We start from the raw sequence: 15,000 nt of genomic DNA, 5'->3' as shown, positions 1-15,000 counted from the left end.
CAATAAGACCTCACATTGGGGACATCATACAGTTTGGCTTCCTCACGGTACATGGTCAACACTAGTTTGGCTGGCAGATACTGAAGGTGCACACCCGGCTTTTCTGCTCTGGAGATAGACAACCACATGGTAAGACGTCTCAGACCCGTCTCCTTACTTGGTTGGAGCCTCAGCCATCGCTTTGCTGAACATGCAGACAAAGTCAGAAAACTCCTTCCAGGTTTCCAGGAACCAAACATGGACCTGTGTCTGCAGCTGGAGGACCATCAGAGCCTGAAGAAGAAGAGCAGAAGAGAAACCGATGGTCACACATGGCAGGACAGGTGGCCAGAAGATGGACCGATGGTCACACATGGCAGGACAGGTGGCCAGAAGATGGACCGATGGTCACACATGGCAGGACAGGTGGCCAGAAGATGGACCGATGGTCACACATGGCAGGACAGGTGGCCAGAAGATGGACCGATGGTCACACATGGCAGGACAGGTGGCCAGAAGATGGACCGATGGTCACACATGGCAGGACAGGTGGCCAGAAGATGGACCGATGGTCACACATGGCAGGACAGGTGGCCAGAAGATGGACCGATGGTCACACATGGCAGGACAGGTGGCCAGAAGATGGACCGATGGTCACACATGGCAGGACAGGTGGCCAGAAGATGGACCGATGGTCACACATGGCAGGACAGGTGGCCAGAAGATGGACCGATGGTCACACATGGCAGGACAGGTGGCCAGAAGATGGACCGATGGTCACACATGGCAGGACAGTTGGCCAGTCCTAGTCCTGTGGCCACTCACCTCCTCCACATCTACCCTGCTCAGACAAGGAGCTTCTTCCTTACGTTTCCTCTTCTGCCCCTTGGCCGCCTCTCCTCGCACGGCCTCCTGAAGCTTCTTCCTGCTTTTTGTCTTCTCGTTCCTGTCACAGTCAGACAATGGTGAGATGAAGATCTGCACGTCCTACATTTATCACCTTCCCAAAACACGACCTACTTGAAGTATTTCTCCATCTCCATGACCACCAGGGTAGGGACCGCAGGTGACTTGTTGGCCACGATACCAGTCACAAAGCTGCTTAATGTGACATTGCAATGAGCGGCCTCCTGTAATACAAGAAACAAAAGGGTCAGAGGTCAGGGAGGGGATGAGAGGGGGAGGGGCAAGACGGAGGGGGAGGGGCAAGACGGAAGGAGAGCGGTCCTCACCGTCCTACTGTTCTGGACCATCACAATGAAGTCTTCTGCCGGAACGAGGACGAGGATTTCAGCTTCTTCTTGGCAAAATTCATCTCCCTGAAGAAAGGACACAAGGTGATGTCACCAGAGATGTGATATGTGTCTGCCCGACTGATACACAAATACACCTGCAGCGGGTAAGTAGTGACCCCGGGGCAACTAGAGGGCAAACCCAGGAGGGGCACATGAACCCGCCCCCAGGTACTGCCACCGCTAACCCCCCCGCCGACACCATGGGATTAATATAATAGTGTACAGAACACCATGGGATTAATATAATAATGTACAGAGCACCATGGGATTAATATAATAATGTACAGAACACCATGGGATTAATATAATAATGTACAGAGCACCATGGGATTAATATAATAATGTACAGAGCACCATGGGATTAATATAATAATGTACAGAGCACCATGGGATTAATATAATAATGTACAGAGCACCATGGGATTAATATAATAATGTACAGAGCACCATGGGATTAATATAATAATATACAGAGCACCATGGGATTAATATAATAATGTACAGCACCATGGGATTAATATAATAATGTACAGAGCACCATGGGATTAATATAATAATGTACAGAGCACCATGGGATTAATATAATAATGTACAGAGCACATGGGATTAATATAATAATGTACAGCACCATGGGATTAATATAATAATGTACAGAGCACCATGGGATTAATATAATAATGTACAGAGCACCATGGGATTAATATAATAGTGTACAGAACACCATGGGATTAATATAATAATGTACAGAGCACCATGGGATTAATATAATAATGTACAGAGCACCATGGGATTAATATAATAATGTACAGAGCACCATGGGATTAATATAATAATATACAGAGCACCATGGGATTAATATAATAATGTACAGCACCATGGGATTAATATAATAATGTACAGAGCACCATGGGATTAATATAATAATGTACAGAGCACCATGGGATTAATATAATAATGTACAGAGCACATGGGATTAATATAATAATGTACAGCACCATGGGATTAATATAATAATGTACAGAGCACCATGGGATTAATATAATAATGTACAGAGCACCATGGGATTAATATAATAATGTACAGAGCACCATGGGATTAATATAATAATGTACAGAGCACCATGGGATTAATATAATAATGTACAGAGCACCATGGGATTAATATAATAATGTACAGAGCACCATGGGATTAATATAATAGTGTACAGAACACCATGGGATTAATATAATAATGTACAGAGCACCATGGGATTAATATAATAATGTACAGCACCATGGGATTAATATAATAATGTACAGCACCATGGGATTAATATAATAATGTACAGAGCACCATGGGATTAATATAATAATGTACAGCACCATGGGATTAATATAATAATGTACAGAGCACCATGGGATTAATATAATAATGTACAGAGCACCATGGGATTAATATAATAATGTACAGAGCACATGGGATTAATATAATAATGTACAGCACCATGGGATTAATATAATAATGTACAGAGCACCATGGGATTAATATAATAATGTACAGAGCACCATGGGATTAATATAATAATGTACAGCACCATGGGATTAATATAATAATGTACAGAGCACCATGGGATTAATATAATAATGTACAGCACCATGGGATTAATATAATAATGTACAGAGCACCATGGGATTAATATAATAATGTACAGAGCACCATGGGATTAATATAATAATGTACAGCACCATGGGATTAATATAATAATGTACAGAGCACCATGGGATTAATATAGTAATGTACAGCACCATGGGATTAATATAATAATGTACAGAGCACCATGGGATTAATATAATAATGTACAGCACCATGGGATTAATATAATAATGTACAGAGCACCATGGGATTAATATAATAATGTATAGAGCACCATGGGATTAATATAATAATGTACAACACCATGGAATTAATATAATAATGTACAGCACCATGGGATTAATATAATAATGTACAGAGCACCATGGGATTAATATAATAATGTACAGAGCACCATGGGATTAATATAATAATGTACAGAGCACCATGGGATTAATATAATAATGTACAGAGCACCATGGGATTAATATAATAATGTACAGCACCATGGGATTACTATAATAATGTACAGAGCTCCATGGGATTAATATAATAATGTACAGCACTATCTTATTACTATAATACCGTATACACATTATATACATTATATATACCCCCTCTCCGTATCACTCACGTCCTGGTTCTCTCCGCTTCGGCTCCAGGTGAGGCTCCGCGGCACCGGTTGGGTCTGGATGGCGCACGGCGTTTCCTGGGCCTGCAGGGCGCTCAGCACTTGCCCTCCGGCTCCGTCCTGTAGGAGACCTGGGAATATGGGAGGGCGGGGTCAGGGGTTCTTGTAGGGAGGTGCACACACCAATCAGGGATCACATAGGGTACAGCAGTCTATGTATAGGGGGGTGTCTCCGCTATATATGGGCGTACACTCAGGCCGCAGCCTCCTACCTGTGTCTATGTGAACTGTCACCCCCTCCGGGCTCTTCTTTCCTTTCCTGGGCTGAGAGACCTTAGCAGGGTCACGTGATGCAGCGCTCCGCGGGGGCGGGTCACGTGACGAGCAGCGCGGCTGAGGGGGATTCTTCGGCGCAGGGACCCCGGGCGGTCTGGCGGGCGGGTCATGTGACCCAGCGCCCCCTACAGGAGGGCGGCAGAGGCGCTGCAGCAGCGGGAGCTCCGGTAACTCCTCGTCACTGTCACTGCTGATCACCATGACCGGGGCCTGGCGGGCTGAGCTCAGGAAGGGCCCCCGGGGCAGGGGCAGCTCCTCCGGGTCAGCGGCCTCACACCTCCGCCTCATGGCGCCGCCCGGATCACTTTTAAATTAGCCGCCGGAAATAGGAGGAGGAAGCGGAAGTGACGCCGGAGCGGAGGTGGCGGCCATGATGTCGGTGGTGTGCGGGGCGGCTCGTCTGCTCGGTAAGTGACAGCCGTTATATGTACAGTACAGACTCACCGGCGGTACCGGAGCACGTGACAGACCGGAAGTGGCCCCAGCGCGTGCGGAACTGAGGGGCCCCGAGGTGACCCCGGCCTGACACAGTGACCCTTCACATGACCTCAAGTCCCCGACACAGGTGACTTGTAATGTGTCAGTATATAGCAAGTCTGTGCCCGGGGCCCCTGTATATAGCAAGTCTGTGCCCGGGGCCCCTGTATATAGCAACAAGTCTGTGCCCGGGGCCCCTGTATATAGCAACAAGTCTGTGCCCGGGGCCCCTGTATATAGCAACAAGTCTGTGCCCGGGGCCCCTGTATATAGCAACAAGTCTGTGCCCGGGGCCCCTGTATATAGCAACAAGTCTGTGCCCGGGGCCCCTGTATATAGCAACAAGTCTGTGCCCGGGGCCCCTGTATATAATAGCAAGTCTGTGCCCGGGGCCCCTGTATATAGCAAGTCTGTGCCCGGGGCCCCTGTATATAATAGCAAGTCTGTGCCCGGGGCCCCTGTATATAGCAACAAGTCTGTGCCCGGGGCCCCTGTATATAATAGCAAGTCTGTGCCCGGGGCCCCTGTATATAGCAACAAGTCTGTGCCCGGGGCCCCTGTATATAGCAACAAGTCTGTGCCCGGGGCCCCTGTATATAGCAAGTCTGTGCCCGGGGCCCCTGTATATAATAGCAAGTCTGTGCCAGGGTCCCCTGTATATAGCAACAAGTCTGTGCCCGGGGCCCCTGTATATAATAGCAAGTCTGTGCCCGGGGCCCCTGTATATAGCAACAAGTCTGTGCCCGGGGCCCCTGTATATAATAGCAAGTCTGTGCCAGGTCCCCTGTATATAGCAAGTCTGTGCCCGGGCCCCTGTATATAATAGCAAGTCTGTGCCAGGGTCCCCTGTATATAGCAAGTCTGTGCCCGGGGCCCTGTAATATAGCAACAAGTCTGTGCCAGGGGCCCCTGTATATAGCAAGTCTGTGCCAGGGGCCCCTGTATATAGCAATAAGTCTGTATGAGGGGCCCCTGTATATAATATAACAGCATGTGGGGCCCCTGTATATAGCCACCAGTCTGACCTCGCTGAGGATCCACACATCAGTTATTTCCCAGGATCTCTGTGACTCTCCCTGTTGTGTTACCCATAGTCAGAATCAAACCTAGGACCCAAGGGTAGCCGACATCCCAGCGGGCCCCTGTCACCCCCAGTACTACCCAGCGGGCCCCTGTCACTCCCAGTACTACCCAGCGGGCCCCTGTCACCCCCAGTACTACCCAGCGGGCCCCTGTCACTCCCAGTACTGCCCAGCGGGCCCCTGTCACCCCCAGTACTACCCAGCGGGCCCCTGTCACTCCCAGTACTGCCCTGCGGGCCCCTGTCACCCCCAGTGCTGCCCAGCGGCCCCTGTCACCCCCAGTACTACCAGCGGGCCCCTGTCACTCCCAGTACTACCCAGCGGGGCCCCTGTCACCCCCAGTACTACCCAGCGGGCCCCTGTCACTCCCAGGTACTGCCCAGCGGGCCCCTGTCACCCCCAGTACTACCCAGCGGGCCCCTGTCACTCCCAGTACTGCCCTGCGGGCCCCTGTCACTCCCAGTACTGCCCAGCGGGCCCCTGTCACTCCAGTACTGCCCTGCGGGCCCCTGTCACCCCCAGTACTACCCAGCGGGCCCCTGTCACTCCCAGTACTGCCCAGCGGGCCCCTGTCACCCCCAGTACTGCCCAGCGGGCCCCTGTCACCCCCAGTGCTGCCCAGCGGGCCCCTGTCACCCCCAGTGCTGCCCAGCAGGCCCCTGTCACCCCCAGCGCTGCCCTGCGGGCCCCTGTCACCCCCAGCGCTGCCCAGCGGGCCCCTGTCACCCCCAGTGCTGCCCAGCGGGCCCCTGTCACCCCCAGTGCTGCCCAGCGGGCCCCTGTCACTCCCAGTACTGCCCAGCGGGCCCCTGTCACCCCCAGTGCTGCCCAGCGGGCCCCTGTCACTCCCAGTGCTGCCCAGCGGGCCCCTGTCACCCCCAGCGCTGCCCAGCGGGCCCCTGTCACCCCCAGCGCTGCCCAGCGGGCCCCTGTCACTCCCAGTACTGCCCAGCGGGCCCCTGTCACTCCCAGTACTGCCCAGCGGGCCCCTGTCACCCCCAGTGCTGCCCAGCGGGCCCCTGTCACTCCAGTACTGCCCAGCGGGCCCCTGTCACCCCCAGTGCTGCTCACCCTGACTAGGGCCGTGTATACGATCCTCCATCTTTGTTTATAAGCCTCTTCTCTGGTTTTAGTTTCTCCGGGCCCCGTCAACTTGCATTTTGGCCCGAGGGGCATCGAAGAAAGCCGGACCAGCTCTAAGAACTTAGGAGGAAAGAGCGCTGGGAAGAGATACGGCTTCAAGAAACTGGATGGTGAGTTCTGAGCGCAACGCGAGTAACCGACCAGAGGCCCCGCCATGTGAGCTCAGCACTGCCCGTCCTATACCCGGGGGAGGGGGGTGTCCTGCAGGGTTCGGCACTGCCCATCCTATACCCGGGGGAGGGGGGTGTCCTGCAGGGTTCGGCACTGCCGTCCTATACCCGGGAGGGGGTGTCCTGGAGGCTTGGCACTGCCCATCATACACCCAGGGGGAGGGGGGTGTCCTGGAGGGCTTGGCACTGCCCATCCTATACCCGGGGGAGGGGGGTGTCCTGGAGGGCTCGGCACTGCCCGTCCTGTACCCGGGGGAGGGGGGTGTCCTGGAGGGCTCGGCACTGCCCATACTATACCCGGGGGAGGGGGGTGTCCTGGAGGGCTCGGCACTGCCCGTCCTGTACCCGGGGGAGGGGGGTGTCCTGGAGGGCTCGGCACTGCCCATACTATACCCGGGGGAGGGGGTGTCCTGGAGGGCTCGGCACTGCCCATCCTGTACCCGGGGGAGGGGGGTGTCCTGGAGGGCTCAGCACTGCCCGTCCTATACCCGGGGGAGGGGGGGTGTCCTGGAGGCTCGGCACTGCCCATCCTATACCCGGGGGAGGGGGGTGTCCTGGAGGGCTTGGCACTGCCCATCGTGTACCCGGGGGAGGGGGGTGTCCTGGAGGGCTTGGCACTGCCCATCGTGTACCCGGGGGAGGGGGGTGTCCCGGAGGGTTTGGCACTGCCCGTCCTATACCCAGGTCCCGGAGGGTTCGGCACTGCCCGTCCTATACCCGGGGGAGGGGGGTGTCCTGCAGGGTTTGGCACTGCCCGTCCTATACCCGGGGGAGGGGGGTGTCCTGCAGGGTTTGGCACTGCCCGTCCTATACCCAGGTCCCGGAGGGTTCGGCACTGCCCGTCCCATACCCGGGGGGAGGGGGGTGTCCCGTAGGGCTCGGCACTGCCCGTCCTATACCCGGGGGGAGGGGGGTGTCCCGGAGGGTTCGGCACTGCTCGTCTTATACTCAGGTCCCGGAGGGTTCGGCACTGCCCGTCCTATACCCGGGGGGAGGGGGGTGTCCCGTAGGGCTCGGCACTGCCCGTCCTATACCCGGGGGAGGGGGGTGTCCCGGAGGGTTCGGCACTGCCCGTCCTATACCCGGGGGGAGGGGGGTGTCCCGGAGGGTTCGGCACTGCCCGTCCTATACCCGGGGGAGGGGGGTGTCCCGGAGGGTTCGGCACTGCCCGTCCTATACCCGGGGGAGGGGGGTGTCCCGTAGGGCTCGGCACTGCCCGTCCTATACCCGGGGGAGGGGGGTGTCCTGGAGGGCTCGGCACTGCCCGTCCTATACCCGGGGAGGGGGGGTGTCCTGGAGGGCTCGGCACTGCCCGTCCTATACCCGGGGGAGGGGGGTGTCCTGGAGGGCTCGGCACTGCCCGTCCTATACCGGGGGGAGGGGGGTGTCCTGGAGGGCTCGGCACTGCCCGTCCTATACCCGGGGGAGGGGGGGTGTCCCGGAGGGTTCGGCACTGCTCGTCTTATACTCAGGTCCCGGAGGGTTCGGCACTGCCCGTCCTGTACCCGGGGGAGGGGGGTGTCCCGGAGGGTTCGGCACTGCCCGTCCTATACCCGGGGGAGGGGGGTGTCCCGGAGGGTTCGGCACTGCTCGTCTTATACCCAGGTCCCGGAGGGCTCGGCTTCATCCTGCTCTTTCCTAATATTTCAGGTGACTTCGTCCACGCCGGGAACGTTCTGGCTACGCAGAGATTAATGCGGTTGGCATCCAGGATCTCAGGTGAGCGGCCATGTTGTATCTTCACCTATACGTCACCTATAGTGCGAGTATTGACCCCCAAGTGTGGGAAAGTGTTACAGCCGGGGGCGCCAGAGAGAGTCCCAAACAAACATTGGCGCCGTCTCTTGTATGTTCTGAATCCTGGAGAGATGGGTGGACGTAGCGCTGAGCAGGACGGGCTGGGGCTCTCGTGTCCCCAACTTACTGACGGGTTCCCTTAGCCCCTGAGGCCTCGTGCACATGGCAGAATCCAGTCCGGGGGGGGGAGGGGGGGGGGGTAATCTCTGCTAATATTTGGTCTTTTCAGCCGTGTGATTGGCGCTCCTTGTTCCCTCCTATACGTTGCGACTGCTGACTATTTTTATTTTGCACTGAAGTTCTGTAACGTTTGCTGAGGCAGCCTGGAGTCCTGCAGAGCCTTGCAGAAGTCCTCACCCCCCCCCCCGGACCTTTGTCACAAACTTCAGTGTATTTACAGCGATAACACAAAGTATCAGATAATTGTGAAGTGGAAGGAAAATGCCGGAAGGTTCTCCCAATGTAACCCGATAACATCTGACAGGTGACGTGCAAAAGTCTTCACCCCCCTGTACTCTGATCCCCATAAATACAGTGCACAGTGTTGTCTCCAGAAGTCACTGAATGAGTTACTAGATGAGTCCGGCTGTGTGTAATGTAGTCTCAGTATATATATATATATATATACCTGTTCTGTGGAGGTTTGTTAGAGAACACTGGTGAACAAACAGCATCATGAAGACCAAGGAACTCACCAGACAGCTCAGAGATAGAGTTGTGGAGAAGTGTAAAGCAGGGTCAGGGTATAAGAACATCTCCCGAGGAGTCCGGTACAATCCATCATCTAAACCTGGAGAAAGTGTCCTACACTGCAAACCTGCAAGACATGGCCGACCAACTAAGGAGAGCGCTGGTCAGAGAAGATGCCAAGAGGCCCCTGGTCAGTGCGGAGGAGCCGCAGAAATCCTCAGGTCCAGGAGAATCATCCACAGGACACCTAGAGGTCACTGCGAACCCCACAAATCTGACCATCTATAGGGGAGAGGGGCGAGAGAAGGAAACCATTGTGGTAAGAGAGACATAAGAAGGGGCGTCTGCAGGTTATGGCCACAAGACATATAGGGGGACCCCGCAAACATGTGGGAGACGGTGAGAGGAGACCAAAGGGGAACGGCCTAAATGTAACCCTGCCCATCCCCCTGAACACCCCCGTCATCCCCCCCCCCCCACTGTGCCACATGGTGGGGGCAATATCATGGGGGGGGGGAGCAGGTGACGGGAAGATGGAGCGAAATACAGGACAATCCTGGAAGGAAACCGGAGACTGGGAAGGAGATTCCAGCAATGACCCCAAACCTCTGGCCCGAGCCCAGTCACTGGTTCAGATCCCAGAATATTCCGGGGTCAGAGCCCCCCCCCCCCCCCCCCACACAGGCCGGACCCAAATCCCAGTGAGATTACTGATCACAGACGCTCCAACCAATCTGACTGCAAAGAAGGGGCCGAAATCTCATCTCTAGGGGGGCAAAGACCGAGCCCAAAGACTTGTAGCCAAAGGATTGGGACAGGGGGTGAAGACTTTTACACCTCACTGTGTACGATACATGAATGAGCGGTGTATATAATACAGTATGGAGTATACGGGGGGATATATAATACCATATGAGGAGTATACAGGGGGGTATATAATACAGTATGAAGAGTATACAGGGGGGGGTATATAATACAGCATGAGGAGTATACAGGGGGGTATATAATACAGTATGAGGAGTATACAGGGGGGTATATAATACAGTATGAAGAGTATACAGGGGGGTATATAATACAGCATGAGGAGTATACAGGGGGGGTATATAATACAGTATGAAGAGTATACAGGGGGGTATATAATACAGTATGAGGAGTATACAGGGGGGTATATAATACAGTATGAAGAGTATACAGGGGGGTATATAATACAGTATGAAGAGTATACAGGGGGGTATATAATACAGTATGAGGAGTATACAGGGGGGGTATATAATACAGTATGAAGAGTATACAGGGGGGTATATAATACAGTATGAAGAGTATACAGGGGGGTGTATAATACAGTATGAGGAGTATACAGGGGGGGTGAAGACTTCTGCAAGGCTCTGTATTAGACAATTTATTTCTGAATTCCCAGGAGGAATAACAGAGGAGCAGCACAGAGGTGTAAGGACATATAGTATATAGTGAGCAGGGACAGGTCGGGGTTCTATAGGTGCCACTATATATAATATATACATATACAGCCCCATACAATGACTCTCTTGTGCCCCTCGCAGGTGGGGATCGGAAGGAACAAGACGCTGTTTGCATTGGAGGACGGGATTGTGCGTTACACTAAGGAGGTCTACATCCCGCCCCCAAGGAGCAAAGACACCCTCAATGTCGTCTGTAAACTGCCCTTCGGGGCAGTCCTGTACAAAACCTTCATCAACGTCATTCCTAAGGAGAAGCCGCACAGCTTCAAGATGGTGGACGCCATGTGAGGAGCCGACACAGCTGTACATAGGGGATTACATTAAACTTTATTAGGAAACTCTGCGTCCTGTCATTATGAGGATGGGGGCTGTAGTAGTGGTGGTGGTAGTAGTGCCTGGTGTGATTGATGGGAGTTGTAGTAGTGCCTGTGTGCTATGTGTGGAGGTGAGGCCTGGTGTGATGATGGAGGCTGTAGTAGTAGTAGTTGCTTCTCTGCCACCAATGAGAGGGTGAGGAGAGCCCAGGAGGCGGAGCTCATTACTGTACAGTACAAGGACCCCGCCTGCTCCGGTGATGAGCCCCTGCCCCGCACAACCTGCAAAGAGGAGGAGGAGCAGGAGAGTGAGGAGGAGGAGAGGGAGGAACAACAGAGGGAGGAGGAGAGGGAGGAGGAGGGCGAGGAGAGGGAGGAGGAGGGCGAGGAGAAGGAGGAGGAGAACGAGGAGCAGGAGAGGGAGGAGGAGGACAATGAGGAGCAGGAGAGGGAGGAGGAGGGCGAGGTGCAGGAGAGTGAAGAGGAGAATGAGGAGCAGGAGAGGGAGGGCGAGGAGCAGGAGAGGGAGGGCGAGGAGCAGGAGAGGGAGGGCGAGGAGCAGGAGAGGGAGGGCGAGGAGCAGGAGAGGGAGGGCGAGGAGCAGGAGAGGGAGAACGAGGAGCAGGAGAGGGAGGAGGAGGGCGAGGAGCAGGAGAGGGAGGAGGAGGACAACAAGGAGCAGGAGAGGGAGGAGGAGGGCGAGGTGCAGGAGAGTGAAGAGGAGGAGGAGGAGAGGGAGGAACAACAGAGGGAGGAGGAGGTCGAGGAGAGGGAGGAGGAGGTCGAGGAGAGGGAGGAGGAGGGCGAGGAGAGGGAGGAGGAGAACGAGGAGCAGGAGAGGGAGGAACAACAGAGGGAGGAGGAGGGCGAGGAGAGGAGGAGGAGAACGAGGAGCAGGAGAGGGAGGAGGAGGACAACGAGGAGCAGGAGAGGGAGGAGGAGGGCGAGGTGCAGGAGAGTGAAGAGGAGAATGAGGAGCAGGAGAGGGAGGGCGAGGAGCAGGAGAGGGAGGGCGAGGAGCAGGAGAGGGAGGGCGAGGAGAGGGAGGAGGAGGACAACAAGGAGAGGGAGGAGGAGGGCGAGGTGCAGTAGAGTGAAGAGGAGAATGAGGAGCAGGAGAGGGAGGAGGAGGGCGAGGAGCAGGAGAGGGAGAACGAGGAGCAGGAGAGGGAGGAGGAGGGCGAGGAGCAGGAGAGGGAGGAGGAGGGCGAGGAGAACGAGGAGAGGGAGGAGAACGAGGAGAGGGAGGAGGAGAACGAGAAGCAGGAGAACGAGGAGAGGGAGGAGGAGAACGAGAAGCAGGAGAACGAGGAGAGGGAGGAGGAGAACGAGAAGCAGGAGAGGGAGGAGGAGAACGAGAAGCAGGAGAGGGAGGAGGAGGGCGAGGAGCAGGAGAGGGAGGAGGAGGGCGAGGAGCAGGAGAGGGAGGAGGAGGGCGAGGAGCAGGAGAGGGAGGAGGAGGGCGAGGAGCAGGAGAGGGAGGAGGAGGGCGAGGAGCAGGAGAGGGAGGAGGGCGAGAGCAGGAGAGGGAGAGGAGCAGGAGAGGGAGGAGGAGAACGAGGAGCAGGAGAGGGAGGAGGAGGACAACGAGGAGAGGGAGGAGGAGGGCGAGGAGCAGGAGAGGGAGGAGGAGGGCGAGGAGCAGGAGAGGGAGGAGGAGGGCGAGGAGCAGGAGAGGGAGGAGGAGGGCGAGGAGCAGGAGAGGGAGGAGGAGAACGAGGAGCAGGAGAGGGAGGAGGAGAACGAGGAGCAGGAGAGGGAGGAGGAGAACGAGGAGCAGGAGAGGGAGGAGGAGGAGAACGAGGAGCAGGAGAGGGAGGAGGAGGAGAACGAGAAGCAGGAGAGGGAGGAGGGCGAGGAGCAGGAGAGGAGGAGGAGGGCGAGGAACAGGAGAGGGAGGAGGAGGGCGAGGAACAGGAGAGGGAGGAGAACGAGGAGCAGGAGAGGGAGCAGGAGAACAAGGAGGAGAGGGAGGAGGAGAAACTACGAGGAGCAGGAGAGTGAGGAGGAGGACAACGAGGAGCAGGAGAGTGAGGAGGAGAACGAGGAGCAGGAGAGGGAGGAGAAGAACGAGGAGCAGGAGAGGGAGGAGGAGGGCGAGGAGAACGAGGAGAGGGAGGAGGAGAACGAGGAGCAGGAGAACGAGGAGAGGGAGGAGGAGAACGAGAAGCAGGAGAGTAAGGAGGAGAGAGGGAGGAGCAACAGAGGGAGGAGGAGGGTGAGGAGAGGGAGGAGGAGAACGAGGAGCAGGAGAGAGGGAGGAGGAGGGCGAGGTGCAGGAGAGTGAAGAGGAGCAGGAGAGGGAGGAGGAGGGCGAGGTGCAGGAGAGTGAAGAGGAGCAGGAGAGGGAGGAGGAGGGCGAGGAGCAGGAGAGGGAGGAGGAGAACGAGGAGCAGGAGAACGAGGAGCAGGAGAGGGAGGAGGAGAACGAGAAGCAGGAGAGGGAGGAGGAGGGCGAGGAGCAGGAGAGGGAGGAGAACGAGGAGCAGGAGAGGGGGGAGGAGAACGAGGAGCAGGAGAGGGAGGAGGAGGACTACGAGGAGCAGGAGAGTGAGGAGGACTACGAGGAGCAGGAGAGTGAGGAGGAGGACAACGAGGAGCAGGAGAGTGAGGAGGAGAACGAGGAGCAGGAGAGGGAGGAGGGCGAGGAGAGGGAGGAGGAGAACGAGGAGCAGGAGAGGGAGGAGAAGAACGAGGAGCAGGAGAGGGAGGAGGAGGGCGAGGAGAACGAGGAGAGGGAGGAGGAGAACGAGGAGAGGGAGGAGGAGAACGAGAAGCAGGAGAGGGAGGAGGGCGAGGAGAGGGAGGAGGGCGAGGAGAGGGAGGAGGGCGAGGAGAGGGAGGAGGGCGAGGAGCAGGAGAGGGAGCAGGGCGAGGAGCAGGAGAGGGAGGAGGGCGAGGAACAGGAGAGGGAGGTGGAGGGCGAGGAGCAGGAGAGGGAGGAGGAGGGCGAGGAGCAGGAGAGGGAGGAGGAGCAGGAGAGGGAGGAGGGCGAGGAGCAGGAGAGGGAGGAGGAGGGCGAGGAGCAGGAGAGGGAGGAGGAGGGCGAGGAGCAGGAGAGGGAGGAGGAGCAGGAGAGGGAGGAGGGTGAGGAGCAGGAGAGGGAGGAGGAGAACGAGGAGCAGGAGGAGGGCGGAGGAGCAGGAGAGGGAGGAGAACGAGGAGCAGGAGAGGAGGAGGAGAACGAGGAGCAGGAGAGGGAGGAGGAGGGCGAGGAACGAGGAGAGGGAGGAGAACGAGGAGAGGGAGGAGAACGAGGAGCAGGAGAACGAGGAGAGGGAGGAGGAGAACGAGAAGCAGTGAGAGGGAGGAGGGCGAGGAGAGGGAGGAGGGCGAGGAGAGGGAGGAGGGCGAGGAGAGGGAGGAGGGCGAGGAGCAGGAGAGGGAGCAGGGCGAGGAGCAGGAGAGGGAGGAGGGCGAGGAACAAGAGAGGGAGGTGGAGGGCGAGGAGCAGGAGAGGGAGGAGGAGGGCGAGGAGCAGGAGAGGGAGGAGGAGCAGGAGAGGGAGGAGGGTGAGGAGCAGGAGAGGGAGGAGGAGGGCGAGGAGCAGGAGAGGGAGGAGGAGGGCGAGGAGCAGGAGAGGGAGGAGAGCAGGAGAGGGAGGAGGGTGAGGAGCAGGAGAGGGAGGAGGAGACGAGGAGCAGGAGGAGGGCGGAGGAGCAGGAGAGGGAGGAGAACGAGGAGCAGGAGAGGGAGGAGGAGAACGAGGAGCAGGAGGGCGAGGAGCAGGAGGGCGAGGAGCAGGAGGAGGAGGGCGAGGAGCAGGAGAGGGAGGAGGAGGGCGAGGAGCAGGAGAGGGAGGAGGAGGGCGAGGAGCAGGAGAGGGAGGAGGAGAACGAGGAGCAGGGAGGGAGGAGGAGGAGAATGAGAGGGAGGAGGAGAACGAGGAGCAGGATAGGGAGGAGGAGAACGAGGAGCAGGAGAGGGAGGAGGGCGAGGAGAGGAGGAGGAGCAGGAGAGGGAGGAGAACGAGGAGCAGGAGAGGGAGGAGGAGGGA

General features: G+C 56.8%; 2 protein-coding genes across 2 annotated transcripts in view; one reads left to right on the top strand and one right to left on the bottom strand.

Annotated features, from left to right (window-relative positions):
• Positions 1–4,140, bottom strand: part of EME1 (essential meiotic structure-specific endonuclease 1) — a 9,978-nt gene extending 5,838 nt beyond the window's left edge. Inside the window, exons 1-6 of the mRNA XM_075261795.1 lie at positions 3,789–4,140; positions 3,520–3,647; positions 1,212–1,298; positions 1,000–1,109; positions 805–925; positions 158–273 (exon numbers count right to left, since the gene is read on the bottom strand). Coding sequence (XP_075117896.1) covers positions 158–273; positions 805–925; positions 1,000–1,109; positions 1,212–1,298; positions 3,520–3,647; positions 3,789–4,140 — 914 coding nt within the window. The remainder of the gene's footprint in view (positions 1–157; positions 274–804; positions 926–999; positions 1,110–1,211; positions 1,299–3,519; positions 3,648–3,788) is intronic.
• Positions 4,141–4,197: 57 nt separating this feature from the next.
• On the top strand, positions 4,198–11,027 carry MRPL27 (mitochondrial ribosomal protein L27). The gene is given in 5 exon segments (XM_075261791.1): positions 4,198–4,259; positions 6,545–6,664; positions 8,375–8,424; positions 8,426–8,443; positions 10,771–11,027. Coding segments are annotated over 5 exon segments (432 nt in total). The 5' UTR covers positions 4,198–4,222; the 3' UTR covers positions 10,978–11,027.
• The last annotated feature ends 3,973 nt before the right edge of the window (positions 11,028–15,000 follow it).

The sequence above is a fragment of the Leptodactylus fuscus genome, unplaced genomic scaffold (assembly GCF_031893055.1).
Source record: "Leptodactylus fuscus isolate aLepFus1 unplaced genomic scaffold, aLepFus1.hap2 HAP2_SCAFFOLD_40, whole genome shotgun sequence".
Taxonomy (NCBI): domain Eukaryota; kingdom Metazoa; phylum Chordata; class Amphibia; order Anura; family Leptodactylidae; genus Leptodactylus; species Leptodactylus fuscus.
This window is presented reverse-complemented; position numbering and strand designations above follow the sequence as displayed.